The following is a 23,025-nucleotide window of genomic DNA, read 5'->3' as shown; positions in this document are numbered from 1 at the left end:
CTTTGAAGATCAACTAAATCTACTGACACAAGAAAATTAGCCAAATTTTGCCTCCATTAGACTTGAGACTCGTGCTAACCTGACCTGCTTAAGGAAAAATAAATAAGATAACAATAATCACCAACATCAATCCCTTGCCACACTGTGCTTGTGTAATTAGCTTACTGAAACCAATTAAACACATGAACGTATATTTATAAATAAAGAAATGCTAAAATGATAGATGAGAAGAGTTAATTATTCTTCCAAGTTCAGTGACACTAAAATGATTCCAAACTCTCCAGAATCACAGAATTCCTCAGACACAAACAACGGATTAAGTAAGAGCTTCTCTACCTTCAAGCCATCTGCTAGACTGCCAATAAAGCTCCAGGGAAAGAACACTTACGGCAGGCCTCATCTCACCTAATTCTACCCATCTCAATTTTTGACTTGAAGCATAAAGTCTGCATTTAGGCTCCTCCTCCTGTCAGCTGAACAGAGATGGGCATTTCTAGAGAAAATAAATCCCACTTTAACATATGTGTCCAGAAACCTAACTCATCTGCACATGAAGTTAGGCACAGGTTTATCTCACCCACCATTCATTGGTCAAATTAAATATAAATAAATTCAGACACAGACATAGGGGCAGATATTTATTTAAATTTCACTAAACTCTAATAATACGAATAACCCAGAGTATTTTGAATACTAACAGTGTTAATTAAAATTGACCTTAGCATCAGTAGGGAGTGTTGGCACAGCAGGAAGTCTAGAAAATGAGTATAAATTCATGAGGAATAAACTCAAGCAGAAAGCCTGCAGAACACACAGGATAAGTAAGTCCATGGAAAGATCTGGGCTGGCAGCAATAGCATTAAGTCCATTAGTTGTCATTAGAACAAACTACACCACCGTGGGCTTTGCCAGTCCAACCCAATCACAATGACTTGGCCTATCCAGATTACTCCTTGAAATGGTGAAATCAGTCAACTTTCGGTCAGGCCTTTACATCCTGCTGTAATACTGTTTGCTATCTCAGTTAAATTCTTAGTATCTCTGATAGCTTTGCAAATAGAGCAAATACTGCTATTTAACAGATGCAGGTCCTCAAATAAGATAAGTAAGATACCTTGCAGTAAAGCAGCTCTATCTAGCACCAGTAGCTCGCAATATGTTTAATGATAGGGACAATCTGCTGACTTCCACAACTATAAGTAAAAAATAGCATTATTTGTGTCATTTTAAATGCTACAGACATATTCAAAGGGTTAGGTTATTTTGGTTTTAAATCTTCACCTCATATGAAATACATTATTTAAAGGAAGAAAATTATGTAACATATAAAAACACAAGACATTGTTCAGTAACCATACTAGCTTTACAATAATCTGTTAAATTACATTTAATTCTGTAACACTTTTTTCTTTCTTTTTTTTTTTTTTATCCCCAGGGAAGAGGGGTGTAAACCAAATAAACCAAAAAAACAAACCAAACTTCTGCTGCGGCACAGAAATCCTATCCAGGTGGAGTTCATAGGCACGTAAAACAGAAGCAATAACCAACAATTTTAGTTTTAATACTTCAGGGCATGCCTATGTGTACAATTCCTGTAGACACCCCTGAGCGAGTTTACATAATGCAGCAATAAGAATATGCCAGCCAGCAACACAGCATGGTCTTGTCCAGTCACTCACAAATGTATTCCCCTTGTTTGGGTGAACGCTGCAACCTCATTCAAGCACTGCGCCGCTGCGGTTGTCACCACCTCAACTCAAATGTTTGAAACAAACTGCAGGCTGTCTGTGAACCAGAGTAATGTTTTGACTGCAACACAAAAGCATTCTAATAGGTGGATACCACTTCTCAACTATCCAGTTATTATAATGAGAAACTACTGGACTGATACCCCGGACATTCCTAAAGCAAATGCAAGTCATGTTCTCCCCTGACATAAAGGCCTCATGGAAACCATTCAGTCTTCTATTCCTGTTTCCTCCTACACTACTTCACCCTGACCCAAAACACTTGAATTAATGGATCTCACCTGAGAAAATAGTTTTTTAAGTACTCATAAAAATTTAAATAATTCCTTCTATTTGAATTAATTAACTTTTCTTTCCCCATGTAAAGTAAAGCAGTAGCAATTATCTCCCTCTTACAGACTGAGAAAGCAAGACTCACTAGAACTCAGTGACTTGCTCACAGGCAGAGAGGACCTGTGGCAGAGGGAATGGAGGCAAGAACCTGAACAAGATGGAAATAAAATTTCCAATGAGATCAGTGAAAATTATTTAAACTGCATGCTGCTGTGGGTCCCCTAACACCATTCATGAGCTGCAAGACACGATGTTAAAGGACAACAATATTCTAAAACTGTAACACTGAGTATAACCAACCAACAGTCAACACATTTAAATCACTATCAACCCCAATTATGAGAGCAGGTATAAACCAGTGAAGTGTCAGAATGTCATAAGTGACTATATTAGCTTTCTTTCTCTTCCACTCCTCATTCTTTTCTTTTTCAAAGGCCAGCAAACCTTCTGGGATAATCCTCTACACACCATATGTGCTCTTCTTCCCAACTCCAAGTTCTAGGATTATAAAATGAAAGCCGAGATCCTCACAGTTATATCATTTCATGAGTTAGGACTTCAAGACACCAAGTAAATGCAATGCATGAGAATTGACAATGACAACATTAACACCTTGCAGGTGTCTATAAGCAATATCTCATGGATAAACACATGCCAATCAATTGGTCAAAAGGATTAGCTAAGGAACTCAAAACACTGCCATTCCCTTTACAGACATTTTAAAGGCAATATACTCTGCCTGCACAAAGAAAGCTTTACATTCCCAGCACACCTACTTATGAATATGCTTCACATGACCACCATAGCTCCTTTTATATTGTTTTTGGGTTTACAGTTTTATTGCTCATAAAGGATGGATGGCATTCTGAAAGAACACGTCAGGTATTTTCATTTTCACTTGGATTTTAATTCCTAGAGTACCGCACAATGGTCATATATATTTTAATGCACAAGAGCAGATTCAAGGATGAAACTCGTGCAGGAGAAAAGATTGAACTTCTGTCTTTTTGACTCTTTACTGCCTCTACTTCCTGCTTCACTAAGACAGAAAGCATTATTATTCTCATCTTTTAGCATTCTACTTTTGGGGTGCACTCAATTTGCACGAGACAAAGGAAAAGTGAATAGGACCTACACAGTTTGTAAACACTGAAGAGGTCAGTATAACAGTCATACGTAATCCACAGCAGGAACTGCCTGCAGACTTCAAACTGGTATTTGGTTTCCTGACAAAATGACCTAGAGATTCTAGCCTTCCTAAAAGTGCTTCTGCTGCATGTTACCCTCGAGGAACTTGCTCAGTCCTATCCCCTCCCCGTATTCTGAGAACCTACTTTGCAATGATACTTCTTCAACAAAGCAGTTTTGGAGCTTACAAACTTTATTTTATTAGTCTAATTGATTTGCTGATGAGGTGAAAGTCTAGATTTCCCCAGGTAGTTAATATGCTGCTTCTCTTCAACACCCTGCAGTAAGTATCAGTCAGTAGTACAGACCATTCCACATGTCCAAGATTCTTGTATCCAAAATTAGATCTGAATCAGCAAGTACCTACCATGCTTTGAGTGTCAATAATAGGCACATAGTAAATAATTTTTTATTATGTACTTAAAATATTTTCTGTATATTTAATAGAAGTCACATTTTCTGTAAAAAACCTCCATAAATAAGCATGTCTATTCAGTTACATACTCAACAAGAAGACAGACAAAGAGCCTAGTTTTCCATTTAATAGTAAAGGCATTTGGAACAACGCCTATACAAACCTACTAATTTCTTCTCCATTAATTCTACATGATTTTCCCATATAAGCAAACCTGGTTTTCTATAACCGATTTTCATTTGCATAAATTCTTCCCAGAAAAGAAACCATTGCCTAACCTAATGATTTCTCTATTAATGGACATTTTGGCAACAATAGGTAATGGAGAAATCCTTGATTAGTTTCAGAATTCTGACTAGCCTAAACAGGCACTTACATCAGTAAGAGTCTCAGGGTAAGCTCATTTTAAATACAGAACATTCGGTATGCTTAGGGAACATGACTGATATAGGTATCTGAGCAAATTAAGGTGTACCCAAAATGGTCTAGTTTTGTTGCTTTTGCAAGAGATGGGCATATATGAAGCCCTGAAATCCAAAGATGCTATACTAAATGGGTAAAATATCTGAGATGCTAACATCCCCTCTTCAACTGTAGCTCTAGGCTCTTTCTCATATACATCATCTGAGCCTTAGCCCAAGATGCCAAGCAATGGCCCAAATGAACAAAAGGACAAAATTCCTTTTGTAGTCCCTTCCCACCCCCACTCCAGTCACAGCTGTAGGCTCCATCTCTCTCACATCACTAACCCTCATCCTAGCCCAACGCATCACCACTAAACCATATTCCCTCAAAAGTCCAAACCACCATTTTCTCTGAAATTTTAATTCCTTTATCAAGCAAAACGCTTCAAAAGCCAGCCTGACATAACAAAGGCATTATCACTAATACAGCTTTTGTTCATTAAGCCACAAGAATACAAAGTGGCAGTTAACCCCTTAGCCACTGGAACACTGAAACTAGTTCTACTATAACACTTCCTTCAGAACATCACTGTCAAGTGAGAACTTGCCTACTTAAGTGATTTTCCTCTCAGCACAATGAGAATGGTTAGACTGAAAAAGAAAAAGGACAAATACTTTTGAAGGGAAGGGATCCTGGTTTAACATTTTAAATATAGTAGAGATATACCACAAAAGGATTGTCTGTCTATCTAGCAGTTTAATTATCAAGAAAACAAGTTTAGGAGTAACTATAATATAGAATCATAAAACAGTTCGGGTTGGAAAGCACCTTAAGATCACCAAGTTCCAAAACCCCTGGGCAGGGATGCCTCACACTAGACCATGTTGCTCAAGGCTCTGTTCAACCTGGCCTTGAACACTGCCAGGGATGTAGCATTCACCACTTCTTTAGGTGACCTGTTCCAGTGCCTCACCACCCTCACAGTAAAGAACTTCCTCCTTATATCTAACCTGAACTTCCCCTATTTAAGTTTGAACCCATTACCTCTTGACTTATCTCTACAGCCCCTGATGAGGAGTTCCTCTCCAGCATCCATGCTTACAAAAGGGGGGATATTATAGTTTGCAAATCCTTACAACATGATCAGAAAAGACAGACACTAGGTATTACAAATCCTAGACTACTTTTGGATGTGTTGCTTAACTTTCTGCAACCTCAACTTTTTCAGCAGTAAAATGGAAATAATCCTGCCTTTTCTGACAGTAGGGCTATAAAGCTTAATCCATTTAAATTCCGTGAAAGTCTTGTGAGCTTCCTTTATGAAAAGTGTTATTTAATTAAACATTGTTATTATTCCAAAGGAGCAACTGTAAGAAAAAATTCCTATTTACTTTATTGCCTATTGCAATTTGCAAATACCTGTCCAACTCCCGAAAAGGCACACTTGTCCCTGTTCTCATAAGGACTTATGCTAGTCCAAGTGTGTTATATGAGAAAAGCTTATTCTACTCCAACACAGAAACATTTTCAGTCAGCCTAAGGAAGAAAGTTTTTCTATTACTTATGCTGATCTGTTTCACAGACAGTAGAAGGATTCATCATTGTGTCAGCCCCTTTATTGCCACCTACACTACTCACTGTCCAAGAGCCTCAGCTGCAGCCCAGGGCCCAGTGATGAAAGGCAATCCCCAATACCTACAGTTTGCTCGTCCTAGCAATCCTTCAGAAGACAGTACATATACAAAATGAAATGGAAAGTAAAGAAAACCATTTCAACTACCTTGCCATGTAGTTTGTGGACATCGTATCTTATTTGAGCAAATTCACGGAGTCCAAAAGATCCTCCAATAAGATAGAGCTGAAAAACAACAAAATGAAAACAATGTGTTAGGACTATTATGAAAAAGAACATTTTGCATACTTACAAAGAGCACTCAGGGAGCATCCTGACCCAATTCATTTACCAAAGGATCCTACTATTCTTCCAACAGAAACACCAGGAGCTAAAGAAGGAATCAACGGAAAGGCATGTATAGAACAGGGAGTAGATATAAAGTCAGAGCCTTTTTCCACTCTCTAGGTACAGATTTCACAAATTGCTCTTATATACCAAGACAGCTGCTTCAGGACTCGTATTTTCTAGGGACTTCCTCTCCTCGAACCCCTTCTTTTCTCTCCCCACATGGCTTCCTGGCATAACTGCAGCAACGGAACCTTTACCTCACCACTACTGGATTTATTCTTATCATTTTCCAACTCTATGGGGAAGTAACAATGCCACATTGACTTACTCTGATGTCTGTCAGTAAGAGATCTAACTAAACATCTGAACAGACCAGCTGATTTGAGCTGTGGTTCAGTGATACATCATCACATAGGCTAAGAAATCATATCCAGCACACCTACACTTTTATCATTGCCTCCTTAGTTGTCTTGCAACTCCCTCCACACCTGTAAAGCTTATGAATACAAATAATAAAGGAAGAAATGAGTGGGAGGTAAACTTCATATCCACATAAGTTGTTCAATTATTCTTTATTATGACAGAGGGAGATCATAAAACTGTCTATATCTTACAATTAAAAATGACAGACCAACAGAAGATCAAGTATTGTTAACAAACACCATTAAGGACTTGAAAATTAGTGTAGAAATCTAGCTACTCTGTGGAAGAATCATACTTCTTGCTCTTGCTCTGACCTGACAGACTGTCTGCTGTTCTCTGTTAAGGCAGACATACAGGAGGCCAAAAATCTTCACTTCTAAAGATGTAAATCTAAGGAAGGTGGAAGCATGAGAAAGCTCTAAGGATCTGAGTGCAAAAACAAAAAAAAGACCACAAAACCCCAAAACAAAGCCCAACACCATCACATTTTATCATCATACACTAGTGCTACAGTCCTTCAGTACAGGCTGTTGCTGCACTGGATACTGCTTTCTACACAATGCTGGTAGATTTCTTGCTACATATTAGGTTTGCAGCTATGGCCTGTGTCCAAGAATTGTTATAATTATGCTGCACAGGTAGTCAAAAATGTATGTTTTTCCAAGAAGTATGCTATCCAGTCTTCAGGTCACTGAGACAAAAAGCTATATTCATTCAAATTAATGAGGGAAGGGGAAGAAAGTAAAAAAAAGGGAAAAAAGCCTTCTATGTTTATTCTTTCTAAAAGTTGCAGGACTTGCAGGGCTACGTTATTTCCTATCAAGCAGGTGAAACTACTCACCAACATGTGAATGCAGTGCCCACACTCACTTAGTAAGTTACAGACTAGTAACCAGGAACTAATGTACTCTATTCACAGGACAGGGAACTCTTCACCAATAGGCAGGAGCTACAGGGCCCAGTCTCTTTTTGGCATGGCCCTTTCAATAAGCCTAAGAAGCTAGCTGTTAATTAGAAACAAACACATCAACATTCTGTGATACGAACATCCAGCTGCTAGGCCACAGAACGCTGACTTCAGAAAGCCAATCAGAAAATCATCATGTGCTAGCAAGTTAACTTCCAGTGACTAGAAATTTGACCTACCAAAAACTGGACAGCACTGTCCTTGTATCATAACTGTTCAAGGAATTGACACTTTTGCAAATACTGAATCATCAAAATACATGATGGAAAAAAAGGTGTATAAAGGGGCACAGTCTTCCTCATGCATCAGTATTTTGGTAAGAAAGAGCAACAGGAAAGAGAAAATAAAGTATTCAAAGTAGTTAAAAAACAAAACAACATTAGTCAGGATTTATCCAGCCAAAGCAGAAGATTTGTCAGCTGAACATATGATAATGCATAATGCCAAAAGTCTCAAGGATCAGGCTGTAATTGAGTTTTAATATGGTTGACACCTCAGCATAAATTTTCATTAGCTGCTTTTCTCTAACTCCTAACAAGTATTATGCTAATTAACAGCCATGAGTTAACTTTGAGCCCTAAAGAACAGAAATCAGAAGTGCTACAGACAAGTTTATGGCTGTTACAAACCACAGTTCATTGCCTTTGTGTATATTATATGTTGTTAGAGTGGCTATGGCAGGGCAAAAGCAACTACACTAGAAATGGTTTAGCACACAGCTGTTAAACAAGGTAGAAAGTAGCAATTACTTATGACAACAACTGAAAATTAGTTTGCCTAACAACAAACTTGCAAGGAGTATATGAGATGCAATATGAACAAGTGGCAGACCTTTAACTGGCCTGCTCCTCATAACCCAACTATTACTTAAAATAATGAAAAGGTACATTGTGGCTTACAAAGCCATTCTCCAAGCTAAAAAAGAATTCTTACATTCTTTACCTTTGATCATTTAAAACTATGTAATGTACACTGTAACTAAGGCAAATTAAGTAGAAGGTTGTTAAGTGAAATAAGTCATGTGCTACTTATTTTGTCTCATCATACCCTATCACTTGCTTGACAGCAACCATCTGGTTATACAGTGCGTTTTACATTAGCAACTATACATAAAATAAAGAAGTTGCACACGCACACCTCAGTTCCTATAGAGAGGTTTTATCCTGTGACTAATTTTACTCACATCACCTTTATACTACTGGGGGAAAAACCCACCTGGCTTCTGATGTACTTTTGCTCTCCATGCAGCATAAACAACGTAACTAGCCTGACAAATTGGCATATTTCGCTTATCAAGCATTACAGGTGTAGTTAGAAATTACAAATGCCACTGAAATATTACACAGTGTAATGCTGGAAGGTTAGGATTAAGATTTACTAATTTTCAAAAGCACAAAATATACATAAAAATATAAGTAATACGTTTGCAAGTTTACCTGACCAATTTTCTAAAGAATCAAACACGATGTCTAAAATTTCATTGTAAAACCAGACCAGAATGATTTTATCAATGATTCATATCAGAATGATTTAATCAACCAAGAACATGTCAATATAGTTATCTTACAGCCCTGAGCAGGAATTGCTTTGATCTATACAAGCCAGAACAGCAATGAACAGCTATTCAATCAAATTTTTGAAAACTGTTCACAAGCCAATAAAAGAAAGTATAAATGAATTTATGCAACTATGATAGCATTAAAGGTAGTAAAGGACTCAGTGACTGACAATGCATTGAGTGGAAATACCAGTCTTGGTTTAAGTCTCCCCTTTCTCTTTTTTTTTGCATTAGAAGATGTCCTCACTACCTTCATTTAAGTTGACTGCATTTAAAGGGAAGAATGTACATATGCAAACAACAGTGAAGCATAAGGAGTCACCAGTCAAAATAATTAGAAGTGGGATAAGACTCAAAAGGTCCAGCAACATTATCAGCTTGTTTGGTTTTGCATATTCTGTATGTCTCACAGACATTTCTAGTTTTCCAATTTGTAACATAATCTCTATATTAATGAATACATATATGAAGGGCCTAGAGCACAAGTCTTATGAGAAGTGGCTGAGGGAAGTGGGGTTGCTTAGCCTAGAAAAACAGTAGACTCAAGGAAGACCTTTACAACTACCTGAAAGGAGGCTGTGTGTTGGTCTCTTCTACCAAGTAACAAGCATTAGGATAAGAGGAAATGGCCTCAGGTTGCACTACGGTAGGTTTATATTGGATATTAGGAAAGATGCTTCACCAAAAGGATTGTCAAGCACTGGAACAGGCTGTCCAGGGAAGTGGTGGAGTCACCACCCCTGGAGGTGTTTAAAAGATGTGTAGATGTGGCACTCTGGGACATGGTTTAGTGGTGGACCTGGCAGCGCTTGGTTAACAGTTGGACTCAATGATCTTAACAGTCCTTTCCAACCTAAACAATTCTGTGATTCCTTGCAAAACACTTTTCAGTTAAAAAAGCACTACAATGAACAAATTTGCTCAATGCAAGCCAAGGGAAACAGCGAAGCCCAGTACGTTCCATCCACTAGTCCAGACACAAAGGAAACAGTAGAACCCATTCAGGACACCACATAAATAACACAGTTAGGTTGGCACCATTCTAATTAAGCCAGGCTCAAGTTCACTCTCCAGTTAACTGAAAAGCAAAAAGCCATGCCATATATAATGAAAATTTAAAATATATTTTCCTTCATTCTGATTTTAGAATCATGAAATGTTATGGTATTGGTATCTGAAGAGCACTCAAACTGGGAGTTAAAAAATACCTGCATTATTGAATTGCGAGGGAACTATTCATTTTATATGCTTCAGGATGTGGAGCAAAAAATGTTACTATGTAGTGAACATCACCTGTTTAGTTACTTGAATACATTCAGCAAACTGATTAAATTTCTCACTTTTTTCTTTACACCTGAAGTTTACCATAGGAAAGCAAAAAACATAAAATATACTAGTTAACCAGCACTTAACACCAAAGCAAACAGCTTAACAGCACTGTTAGCACAACCCCCATTAAAGATCCCACATTGGATTATTTCTTCATGTTTCAGTGAGTACACAAAAAAACTCTACAATGTTGTAATGCAATTATGCATGCATAAAAGACTTGCATGTTCCAAAACAAAATGAAAAATAGGATGTGACATTGGAGCACCATCTGTCACATACACTCAGAAACCTCAATAAATGTTTTATGTAAAAAAATGACATCAAATTCTCTTTAATAACATTTTTTTTAAAATTCTATTTGTTCACTTCTCCATTGGGAAGTGTGTTATGCAACAAATTATGGATGGCATCAGACTGATCCCTTCAACCACATCTTAGGATGGGAAATACTTAAATTTGTCACCAACCACAATGAGATGGTCACTGCGGACTCGTAACAACAATACTAGGGACTTAGAGCAGATCCCTACTTTTTAGTTTCCTGCATAATCTGAAGCTGCCACTTTCAGTTCCTTGGGTTAACAAAGTAACAAGAAACTAATTCTCTAGCAGCACTAGCAATTTGCCATATTACAGGCGTCCCTGTTGTTAGCGAAAGCCATTCCTACTATAGTACCGGTTGTGAAAGCCAGATTACAAAATTACATTTGTCATAAATCCCTAAATTAACCAAATCACAGTATTTAGTGCTGGCAACACAGATTATGCAGTGGTGGAAAATTTCATGATATATATGACTGGAGAAGGAACATGATAATTTTCTGACCTCTTCTTCAAGACTGCTGCTGCAAAACCCTCCAGCTATTCATTAGGAGCTTCAAAACTAGAACAGTCATGTAAAATATTTTATTTTAGTTTGCAGTGGTCACAGTAAAAAAGGTTTTGGTGGTTCCTTTTTAAGGAACTGATACATGTACAGTGCAAGACTGGTGAAAGATGGCAATCTGACAGCCCAGAAGACTGAAGTCTCTATTATGTCCCCTAAATAAAGTAGCAGGGTACACTGCCAGTTCCAGAAAAGACCCAGGCAATTCATCTTAACCTGAAGCGCCCCCCTCTGCCAGCTCTCTCAAGAGTTTATTCCCCACAGTCATTCCAGTACTTGTCTCTAATGTTGTCTCTAATGCTGAAACTGCTGAGAAGAGAGAAAAACAGTGCAAAGTCTTCTCAAAAACTTCCTAAATCATCTCCCCACCATCGACAGGAACAGAAGGGGTCTACCTTTTCTTCTTGTCTGCAACAAATGAAATCATTTTTAGTTCTGATCAAAGGACTCCTTTAGGGGAAAACAGAAACCAAAACTACGAATCCCTTAGTAGTTATTTCGTTCAAAAGCTCAACAAAGTAAGAGAATGCACTGACCACGCATACAAGAATTGACAAACTGTAGAAAGACTGAACTGCATTATATTTAAAAATGGATGATACATGCTAGTGGATGACCACATGGATATGAAGCTGGCAACCTAGGCCAGCAGCTAGTATAAACTGGAGCCAGTTGTAGCTGACTGATAGAGCAGAAGAGTGTAGTTTTCACAGCATGCAGAACTCAGCAGAATATTAAACTGGACCCAAGTTTATCAATATCAGGTTAATTGGCTCAGTACAGAGAATGTTCAAAGCAATTATTTCTGAAATTGCAAATACAAATGGCTATGGGCCAGAGTACAACAAAAACTGTTCATATCCTTTCAATGCTACTATTCAATGTCTCAGGAAAAAACCTAAACCTCTGTTTACTAAGATGTCCATTTTGTAACAGGTTGGGAAGCACAAAAAAGATCATTTAATAGAAACCAATATAAGAACAGTGCAGAAGAGACAGAAACCCATATGTTCCTCAGCACAAGCATGAGTGAAAAAGGGCATTTTCAGCCACAGCATTGTCATTTTGCGCTATACATGTTGCTTGGGCTGGTCAGATGACAAGGAAATTTCACTCCGCAGCTGCAGCTATTTGGAAACCAAGTCTGTCGTGGTGGGCAAGCTGCAGTTTCTGAACACCACCTTCTCTTTTTTCATATGCTTCTGAAAGCCAAAATCTTGACTCCTTATAAAACTATCATTGTGATTACTAATTGGCTCAAATCAAGCCAAAGTACACTACAATGGGAAACTGTTTACATCTCATGACATCCTGGTGTTCTTGTGTTAGGCTGAAACTTGCATTAAAAAACCCCACTACTAGTCAAGTAATACTTCCCTGTTGACAGTGGTAGACAGGGACGAAGATGAAATGTACTTAAGAGAAAATATTAATCTTACACCATTACCTTCACCACCCTATGAAGAAGGTGGCTAAACGCACTAAGTGAAAACTGGCCATTCTGTACTTATGTTCCTGTTCAACACAGAACCTCAGTTCCCCTGAGTGCCAGTTAGTACATTCTAACAGCAATAAACAATGCAAATACATTCTTTATGTTTTAAAATGAAACAGAGGGGATATCTGCAAGACCTAAAGAGTGTCTGTCTGTCTAACATTTATCTGAAAAATAGTACTCAAAGATTAAGAATTGAATGTTTAAGGCATTGATTCAAAATATGAACTCCAACATTTTAAGGCCTGACAGTCAACTGAAAGATGGAAATCAGCTAATTCAGACTGAACAAACTGGGATCCAGAGAGGCCCATTCAGCTTGAACACACTGGCTTCCACTCCTGCACAAACAGTTCCAGGGGGTGGTTTTGTCTGGAACAGATCCACACTCTGCTGTGGACTCAAACACACACAGATGAACAGGAGATGCAAAGCAGAAGCACAGCAGAAGTCAAAGAGATATCTCATCACAAGCTTAGAGACCCAATATTTATAATACAAGTCACTCAAGCATAAAAGCAACACTCTGTGATTTGCTGATTGGGAGCAACCAATTTGAAATTCTAAACCCAGTTTTGTATTTATTGCTTTTCTACGCTACAAATGTAATACTTGTGACTTTTACAGTCAATCACAATTTATCTACAAATATTAGAAGTCAGAATTCTGTTCTCATGGGTAAATGTTAACTTCTAGTCATCTCTCAAAAGCATATTAACATTTAAATCAACTTTTCTGCATATGTCAAATTTTATTGCAAAGCTACATGAAGTAATATATATTAATAAAAGTGCTGCAATTCAATATTATGAATTGTTCAAGGCAATAATGTGAATAATGTTAATAATAACACTGACATACCTAAAAGTGAAAAATGCTGATTGCAATATTCACATAATAAACAATATCAGAAAAAATATCAGAACAATAAACAGTATCAGAAGACAATGTAATAACAGTTTCTATGCACAGACACCAATAGCAACAATAGATCTCAGAAATGTCATTATTCCTGAGAAGAATTTTCCATATTTCTCAGTGTTCAGGTTTTATGAGCAGATCCTCCAGAATCCATGGGAAAAAATGTGCCTTGTATTCAGCATAGCCAAGGACTCAGAATTCAGCAGTTTTTTATGAAATTAATTAGGAATGTTGTATTTAGAGAAATGTGCGGCAACGTAGCTATTTAAATACATTTAAAGGATGAAAATATCACTTCACTGCCCATTAACGCTGTAAAACTTTTGCTTTCAGTAACTCACAGCACCAGAAAATACCATTTCACAATATTTGCAGAAAATTTCTGAGCAACAGTCCAGATGACCCTGATTTCACCAGTGAACAAAACTAATCCAGAGACATGTAATTTCATGTCCTGATGTCTGGGAAAGGCATTTTGTTTTGTTTTGTTTATCAAAAAGGGGTGAGAGACAACTGGTTTGTTAACAAGGGCCTGAGATGCCACTGACCTTTTCTAATGGTGCCTGGAAGAACTGACCACATCGCTTCAGCATCGTTAGGGACTCTCTAATCTAACCTTTTTTCTTGTCCTGTACATCATGTGCATTCTTGGCATCTCTTGACAAAGTGTTTGTCAAAGTAAACTTGCACTTGCAAGGCAGCAATGTAGATGGCATTGTAGTACAGTCTGTGTACATAAACACTGACGGAAGCAGATTTTAGAAATACGCTTCTTCACAAAAAAAAAGAAAAAAAAAAGCACCGTTCAAGCTTCCTCCGTCTTCTCCTTTGGCAACACTAGTACAGCACATAGAACACCAAAGACAAGATCCAGGAAAAGAAGCAAAATACTTGTAAAAGTACAGTCAGTACAGGACAGAGTGGGGGGGAGGCAGGAAACAAGCAAAAAAATCCAAATAAAGTAAAAATCTACAGCTATATAAATATGGAAAACATTGCAGCATACTGCAAATTTGAAACTTGCAGCACTATATATATCGTGCAATATACTTTTTTTAGGAGTACAATAAAAATCAGCAAATTAGCCTCAGACTACATTTTCTGTTTGCTAAGATGATGCTTCAGATCCTCAGAATTTCATTTTTCCCTTGGAACACAGTGACAGCAGAACTGGAACTGCATCTATGCATTCATTTTGCAAATTACAGAACTTACAGAGTATGAAAGTTCCTTATCTAGAGTTGTATAGAGACAAAAGCACAAATGCAAGTTTTGGAAAGTGTTGCGAGCATATGATATAATGTTTTTTTAATACGTGTGTTAGAATATTATTGCTTTGCAATTTCAAAATCCAAACATGTTTCCTCAATGATCTAGAATCACCATACCTGTCTGAAAATATACATTCATCTTGTCTAAAAATATAACTTCCTGCAACCTTTAAACATTCTAACAGCACTACAGAAGTAACCTTAGATGTTCAGTGTCTCATAAGAAATGTATGACACTGGATCCGCTAGCTGTAATACCAAAGAGCCTTGCTCTCTCAGGATCTTACAGAAGCATCACAGCAGCAACAGGATATTAACAGACTCACCAATTCTGGTCACAGAATCATACAATGGTTAAGGTTGGAAGGGACCTTAAAGATCATCCAGTTCCAGCCCCCCTTCCATGGGCAGGGACACCTTGCAATAAATCAGGGTGCTCAAGGTCCGCTGAGGAATATAAAGGAACAGTGACTGAAGCTCTTCTTCTGTAACAGAACCAACACTGAAGAGTTGTAAGTTAAGCTACAGTATAAGCAAAGAGTTCCCATTGTCATGATATGAAATGGTGATGTCAGTATAGTTGACAAAGATGGTTTAAGTTACCATGGAGGTAGCACAGCTTTCCAGCATAACAGCAATTTTTACAGATACATCTGTAAGGTCACTGGAGTTCATCCCAGCATCTACACAGATGTTACTGTCCTTACCAATGCTTAAGCACTACTCACCCTGTAGCAATCAAGCTGTTAAGATATTCCATGCCAGGCTACATCACTCTCCCCTGCATGCTTACTGTTTTATGCCATGTAGAGATATCTGTAAGATTTACAGAATTAAAGGAAACATTCACAAATTAAGGTTTGCTGCAGGCTTCATTCCTATCTCCTACAGTCTTGTTGATGCTCACAAAGAAACACACCTATCTTCTCAGAAAGTATGACTGAAAACTGTGATTTACACATCTTACTGTGAAAGCTGTTGTCAGTTTAAGGTTTAAAGATCGACCAAGAATATTCCTTTTGCACTGAAATATTCTAACAGCCACAAGAACAAAGAAAAAAGGATCAAAATAATTTATACTAAAAAGAAGTATTTTAAATGTATATTTGTGCATGTGTGTGTATAATGAGAAACTCACCTGTCTCTGAATTATGATTTCTTTAACTATCTCTCTAACCTTGGAGCCTTTAGAAAAAGTAGCACAGGGATTTTTTCATCTAAACATGCAGTGTAAGAAGGGAAGACATGAAAGCCGTTTTTTTTTTTTTTCCTTTGAAAAAGCAAATATGGTACTGATGAAAAGTCCAGCAGTACTAAACAGTAAAGTCCTGTAAGTTTCTAGTGAAAGAAATGATGCACAGGATGCAAGAATCTAACAGAAACATTTGGTTTCAGTATGATCAACAAATTCAGTAGAATTTAAAGGGTTAAAAAGGCATGCTCCTTCTGATTCTGTGTATAGCTTCACTGTCTTTTTTGCTGTAACTGATCTTTTAGCACAATTCTGTTCAGCTTCAGAGATGCTTTCAGAGTTCAATAGACACCTGGGAAGCTGACAAGAATTACATGAATTTTCCTTTTTCTTACTCCTTGGGAAGCCTTTGGGCAGCAACACAGAAACATTCTGAAGCATTCAGAGGAGAGAATCATTTTAAGGCAGGGAGACATGAAACCTTGGAAAGAAATATAATAGACTATTTCTCTATATAATATTGTCTCTGGAGAAAACAGCTCTGCGGTAACAGAAATGGAATGGAATTAGGCGGTAAAAAGTCAAAGAAATCAGCCCCAAAGATTTCTGCTATAACCTATGTCAGATTGTACAAAAACACTAGGAGGGCTAAAAAGACAACCACATGTCTACCTTGGCCTGCAAAGCTGAAGTCCTAGCTCCAGCACTGAAGGAGAACTGAGAAAATCTATGCCTCTGCTGCCAGCCGGCTGTTCAACCTCTTCTTAAAAATCCTAAGCATGTACCATGAGTGCACTTTCTTAATGAAGAGTAGTATTTTCCTTACATCTTCTCTGAAGCTCATTTGCTTTGGTACTTCTTTCCCAAGCTATGGAAAGCAATCACCACTCTCAGTATATGATGCACAGAACTTCTCAGTCTTTTCTAAAATAAACTAAGTCAATTTCTTCAAGCATTCCTTAAAGGTGGAATGTCTGCTGTATCTTTTATGTTGCTCTAATCCTGACTTTACAGCTTGTCTTTGCCATCTCGTAATGGCGCCACAATGCTGGGAAATTACTCCAGCTGAGGACTTCAAGTAGACTGTAAGAGTCCTGTTTCGTGTTTTACATTACTTTTGACAAGTTTCTGTGTCTTACAATAACATCTCTGTCTTTCCACAGTATTACAGCTCACAGCTGAAGATGTCCCTGCTCACTGCAGGGGGGCTGGACTAGATAACATCTGAAGGTCCCTGCCAACCCAAACTATGATTCTATTATTCTGCAAGACCCATCTCACCCAAGATACCTTTCAATTTCAAAGGCACCTAATAACTACATTTTATAGTGTTTTTTTAATCCTTTTAAAGTCCTTATTCTAGAACCTCTATAGTATGACTTGACAAAAAAAAAAAAGGCTTAAACTTTTTTAACTCCAACAAGTTGTCACTGCCCTTTGGGCCACTCCATTTTTTCTAAGGCATGCTGCTTCATATTTGAGGAGAAAGTCAGTAATTTCTCTAATATTATTATTAAAAGTTAGAATTATCCTTTAACCTACTCTTTATCCACTTCTTCTTTTTAGTGGATACTTTGCTTACTTTCTCTAAACCAACTGTATATATGGAAAACCAGACATGAATTGCACAAACAGAAACAACACTGTCCTGGCTGCAGTTTTTGTCCATCTCCCTGAGTTTTTATACATAAGTGCACCCAAGTTGTTAATTTTTTCCTCTAATGTGCACAGGTACCTAAGATAAGCAAGTGCAATCCATTATGTTGCCTCTCTTATCATCTTGGTTTATTCCTTTGACTTTAATGACCTTTTCTAGCCTCAACTATTCTAAGTAGTTATGCCTCACCTATCACTTCGACTGTAACTCTAACCTACCAACTCGTTTAACTCAAAATCCTTTATCTGTATGTACAAATTACCAGATGATCACTCCTGCTGTGGCTTGAAATCCACCAAAAAGCTGAAGAAAGTTAGACAAAACACGCAAGCAGTGCTTTAAATTAAAAACACCAAGACCTTATCACCAGAGAGGATGTTGAGGTACTGGAACAGGCTTCGCAGGGAAGTGGCAGAATCACCGTCCCTCTAAACGTTCAGAAACCGCGAGAATGAGGCCCTCAGTGACATGGTTTAGTGGTGGTCTTGGCAGCCCTGGGTTAACCGTTGGACTTTATGATCCTAAAGGTCTTTTCCAACCTCACTGTTTCTATGATTCGAAGACGCATTTTCCTCACTCCTCTTAGGGCACACCGGACGGTCCCACCTGCCGCTCCCCACAAGCGTACAGGCGGCGGCACCGTCCCGCAGCTCACTCAAACCCCGCTCCTCCTCCAGCCAACGTAAATTCATCATCCATTCTCCCCTGACACCGACACGGGATTTCCCGCGGTGCGCCGAATCCATAGAGGGGGCCGCGCCGCCCCGCCAGCCTTGAGGCACCGGCGGAAGCGCCGCACGCTCGGACGCCGGTCGCCGGGCCGGCGTGGGGCCGGGCCTGCCGCCGCTCCTCCTTCCCGTTGCCGGTACATCCCCCCCCCCATGCTGCTCACCAACAGAGGGATCCCGAAGGTCATGGTGCGGTTCCTCCACAGCTTCCGGAGCCTCTCCATCGCCCTCCTTCGCCATAGGCCCCGCGCGGCGTCCTCCAGCCTCCGGCCCGGCTTCAGCTCTTCCGGCGAGGCACGGGTCCGCCGCCATAGCGGCCCCTCTGCCGCGGCAACGCGCCCGGGAAAGACCGGTTCCGCGTCCGTGGCTGGGGCTTGCGCTGCCGGTTGTGCGCCCGTGGGTGACTGGTAGCAGGAGCCGACTTCGGAGAGCGGGGCTTTGTTTTCCTGCATCGTTATCCCTTATCCCAATTGTACATTTGAAGTGTGAGAAAAGTGCTAAACAAACATGCTGTGCCAGAAATGAATGGTAAATTAGGCTTCTAAAATGTCTTCCTGTTTAAGAATCTGTTAAATTTCAGAGGTAAAGCCCAGTACTTCAAGCACGTATTTATGTCCCCGAGGAGGCTGAATGTAGCTTTCTTGTTCGGGTTACCATACAGTGAGTTAAGCATTTTTTTACCTTGTGAAATACCATAAGAAGGTTTTCTGTGTGAAGCATGCCTCTGGAGTGCTAGTTCTCTCCTAGATGTATACCTGGTGCTTTATCTAGAACTCGGGTGCAGAACAGAAATACAACTGTGATGGCTGGCTGGCTTTTGTCACATCAGGAGCTGGATGTTTCTGACGAAAAGCTCTGGGGAAGCCTCACTTTCCTCCAGAGAAGGGCCAGTGCACATAAAAATTCAGTGCACATAATGTGCTGCTGGCTATTGGCAGGCACTCCGGAAACTTCTGACGTGTTAAGCCTGCACTGCTGGTTTAGGCAGCAACGCCCACAACTGCAAGGTGCAACAGTACATTGTGTAACGTGATTTCTGGGCAGCAGGATGGAGAACAGGATGGAAATCTTACTAAATGTCCCTGGAGAAGCCAGGATTGGTGCTGGACTGGATACCAGGAGCTGCAGAATTGCTCACAATTCAGTATTGCTTGTGAATAGCCAAGGTTAATATGGAACATGACTTTAGTTCAATACAAAACTTGAAGCAGTTTGCCCAGAGGATGACAACAGGAGGTGGGTGTATTGTGAGGCGTTTGTTGCCCAAACATGCATCACTTCAAGAAGTGGTGGAGTGACGGCCCAAAAATAGGCTGGGGAAGGGTGGCTCTGGAGCCAAGTTTTAGATCTGTGGGAGCAGAAGGAAAAGCTGAAGGAAATACTGACCTTCCCAACAGATATTTTCTTCTCCTGATCTAATACAGAGATGGTCCTAACTTTAACATTCTAACCAGAGACACTACAAGAAGCCACTTGGACCATAAGAAAGCTCTCTAGACACATCCCACTGATTTGCAAAAACACAACTGTTTTTATTTGGCACAATAAAACATAAATAAACTCATATATATAGGCAATGATAGTCTCCATCACCAAGCTCTGTCTTGCAGGTTGGGCAAGTGTTGGCACTCATAAGGGAATAATAAAGACATTGGTTGCAGAAGACGTGGCCGCATATGGTTGCCACAAGATGTCATCCGCTTTGCAAAATCTGGAAGAAAAAACAGCACAAGAGGAATTTGGTGTGAAGAATTATGCTTTGCTGGTCTATTGGCACCAGGAAGGGAGGACTTGGGTGCCTGGAATCAGTACATTACTGATTAAAGGAACCCAAAGGTCTTTCAGTGCCCCCTTGGGAAGTGTTTCTGGCACTGTGTCAACCACCAAGAAATGACTTTGACTTACAAGCCAGCTTGACCTTCACAGCGAGGTCTGTACCTCAAGCCAAGCGGTCTGCAGCATCCCATATCACCTGGCAGAGATGCTCGGCTCACCTCGCACCCTGTTCTCCCTCTGACAAAAAAGAAGCCATGACAAAATGCAGATCCTTGCCGCTGAGTAGAAATCCATGCAAATCGGACATCTAATGGTACCAGGTGGCCTTGCAGTAAAGAGAACAAAAGCAGGAAGAACATATATCCATTAATGTCACCATGCATTGAGGGTCACTGGTTCCTATAATGTCTTGTCATCACCCAACTGCACAGATTGGCCATGATGCATTTCATCTGAAGGTCCCTGTGTACCTTTCACTCCCTCCATTTGTTGCATGCAATAAGCAGTTAGGGTGACCCTTCCCTGAAGGAAACGGGGTCTTGCTTCTCATTAGGGGGGTGATGTAGTCAGTCCCCCTGCTCTACTGTTACAAGTAACAGCAGTCTGTAGCACAGTGTAGCACAGGTATGGCAGCATTAATCTTCAACAGGTCAGAAATAAGGGGTTTGTGACAAAAGCATCTAGCTGTCCTTTGAAAACCATTCATTCCAAGAACTCTTTCCTTATCAAATCTGTCATGATAAGAAGCAGGTTTTCAGATATTTTGGGTGTGTCCTTCAGGTGTTATGAGCATTTCGACATACGTCAAGCCATACTGTAAAATATATTGCATCATGAGTTCATGAGCAACAGAAGAAAACCTTGTGTTGGGTCTTCTTGTTTTTTTAAAAATAAGTTCTATTCAAGAAATGCAAATAGATTTTATGACTGAAATTCACACGGTAATCAAACATAATCCAAAAGCTTGGAAAAATTCAGAATTTAGAGAGACGCATTAGCTGTTACATACATACGTCTTGGCTCATCTGGTTCACCTCTAGCTGGAACAGCGGTATCCAACTGTTGCTGGACTCTTGGTCCAGATTTTCCCCCTTCTTGCTGGTTCTCTGTAATTTAGTGATAGCAAGTTAGATATAGTATAAAATCTATAGCCCTGGAACTATCCTGAATTGCGTGATTATGAATAGCTTTCAAGGTTTTCTACACTGCAGGAACTCCACTGCAATACAGGATAAAACCCTCTTTCAACATTTTCTTATTCAAAGCAGGCGAATTCCAGTGCTAAAAGTGATGATTACAAGTACAAGTGACTTTGGCCTTACAGACTTTCTGTATTTGGAAAACAAGAAAACATATTCTGAGCAGCTTTGATGCATTTCATTTCAGATACATCCTGCAAGCTCTGATAGTGACTGTAAAGTACAGAATAGATCCATTCTGTAAGACACTGTCCAGATACTTTAGCACTGTCCCCTGCCTTTTGGAAAAGCAGTTTCAATCCATGCTGCTCAAGTTCATTGGAAAAAACAAAACCAAAACAAAAAAAAATTAAGTTGAGGAAAAAATCAGTATCAATTGTAAAACGTTAACTCACCTTCAGCAGGTCTCTTCCAGTGATACGTTATGGGAAGGGAGAGAGAAGAAAACACAGTTAGACTTGGTGTGCACACCAGTGTTACATACCTTAAAGATCAAAATATTAGCTAAGTGTTGACAACAACAGCAGCTGAGAATGGCAGGGCATCATTCTCTCATTTTGATGAAGAATTTTGGAAGTAGTAGTAGATTAGCTGCTACTCTGGAAACTAGCTGTTGCTTCTGGTTTTGCTCAAGATGCCGCAAAAGGATAGAAACGGAGGCAGCTAATGAAGCCCCGGAACACCATCTTCCTTTCTCCCCCTAACTGGATTTAGGCTGGAAGAGATTCTTTCTTTTCTGATATCAAGAAACACGCCTATCAGACTAAAAGCTGCTGAAAAAAAACCGACAAGAAAACCAAGCCTGCTACAGTCTCTCATTACCCGCTAAGGTGGGGCAATGCAGTTTCTGTCATAAAGCTCAATGCCTTTCCTTTGCCAAGCTCAGGAACAATCCCAGGAGGAAACACCTCTCTAAGCAATTCCTGCTGCTGGCTTCTGGTTTGCAAACCAGCAATGGAATCTCAAAACTGAGGTCATACACAGCACTGTGGACTGGATCAAATACTATCCTGTCATGGAGCACAAGAGAAGACTAATTTGACTACAAGGTTTAGCTAAGACTACCATTCACTACTTACCTCAATATGAACAATGAAAATGACAAACACCTCGAGGACGATTAGGTTCACCTGATTCAGGAGAGTGAAAACAGAACGTGAGAATGTGAGAATCAAGATCAGATATTGCAGAGGAATAAAATGTTCTGCCACTATAGAACTGTATCAAGGAACAAAATTTCCCTAAGGTAGATAGAGCATAAAACATATAGCTCTGGAACATTCCTTAAAATGCAGGATTATATAGAGTCTGTAACTTCTTTGGTTCGTAGAGCCATAGAATCATGGCATGGTTTGGGTTGGAAGGGACCTTATCATCTAGTTTCAACCCCACTGAAACTGGTGGCAGATAATTCCTTCACGCAATACATGCTAAAAAACCCTTTTGTCCATTTCTTACTCAAAGCAAGAATTCCAGTGGTAAAAGTGATAATTCAATTAATAACGAATTTATGTTTGCAGAACTTGTGCATCTGGAACATAAGAAAACATTTTGCACAGCTTTGATTT

The 23,025-nt window shown here is 39.3% G+C and overlaps 1 protein-coding gene across 1 annotated transcript in view; it reads right to left on the bottom strand.

The window, feature by feature from the left end:
- COX16 (cytochrome c oxidase assembly factor COX16) overlaps nucleotides 1–18,714 on the bottom strand; it is a 49,208-nt gene extending 30,494 nt beyond the window's left edge. Inside the window, exons 1-2 of the mRNA XM_080617921.1 lie at nucleotides 18,647–18,714; nucleotides 5,870–5,947 (exon numbers count right to left, since the gene is read on the bottom strand). Of these exons, the coding sequence (XP_080474047.1) occupies nucleotides 5,870–5,947; nucleotides 18,647–18,706 (138 nt within the window). The 5' untranslated portion in view covers nucleotides 18,707–18,714. The remainder of the gene's footprint in view (nucleotides 1–5,869; nucleotides 5,948–18,646) is intronic.
- Nucleotides 18,715–23,025: the final 4,311 nt, after the last annotated feature.

Source organism: Psittacula echo, assembly GCF_963264785.1.
Source record: "Psittacula echo genome assembly, chromosome: 5".
Taxonomy (NCBI): Eukaryota; Metazoa; Chordata; class Aves; order Psittaciformes; family Psittacidae; genus Psittacula; species Psittacula echo.
The sequence above is the reverse complement of the archived record's forward strand: the minus strand, read 5'-3'. Positions and strand labels throughout refer to the sequence as shown.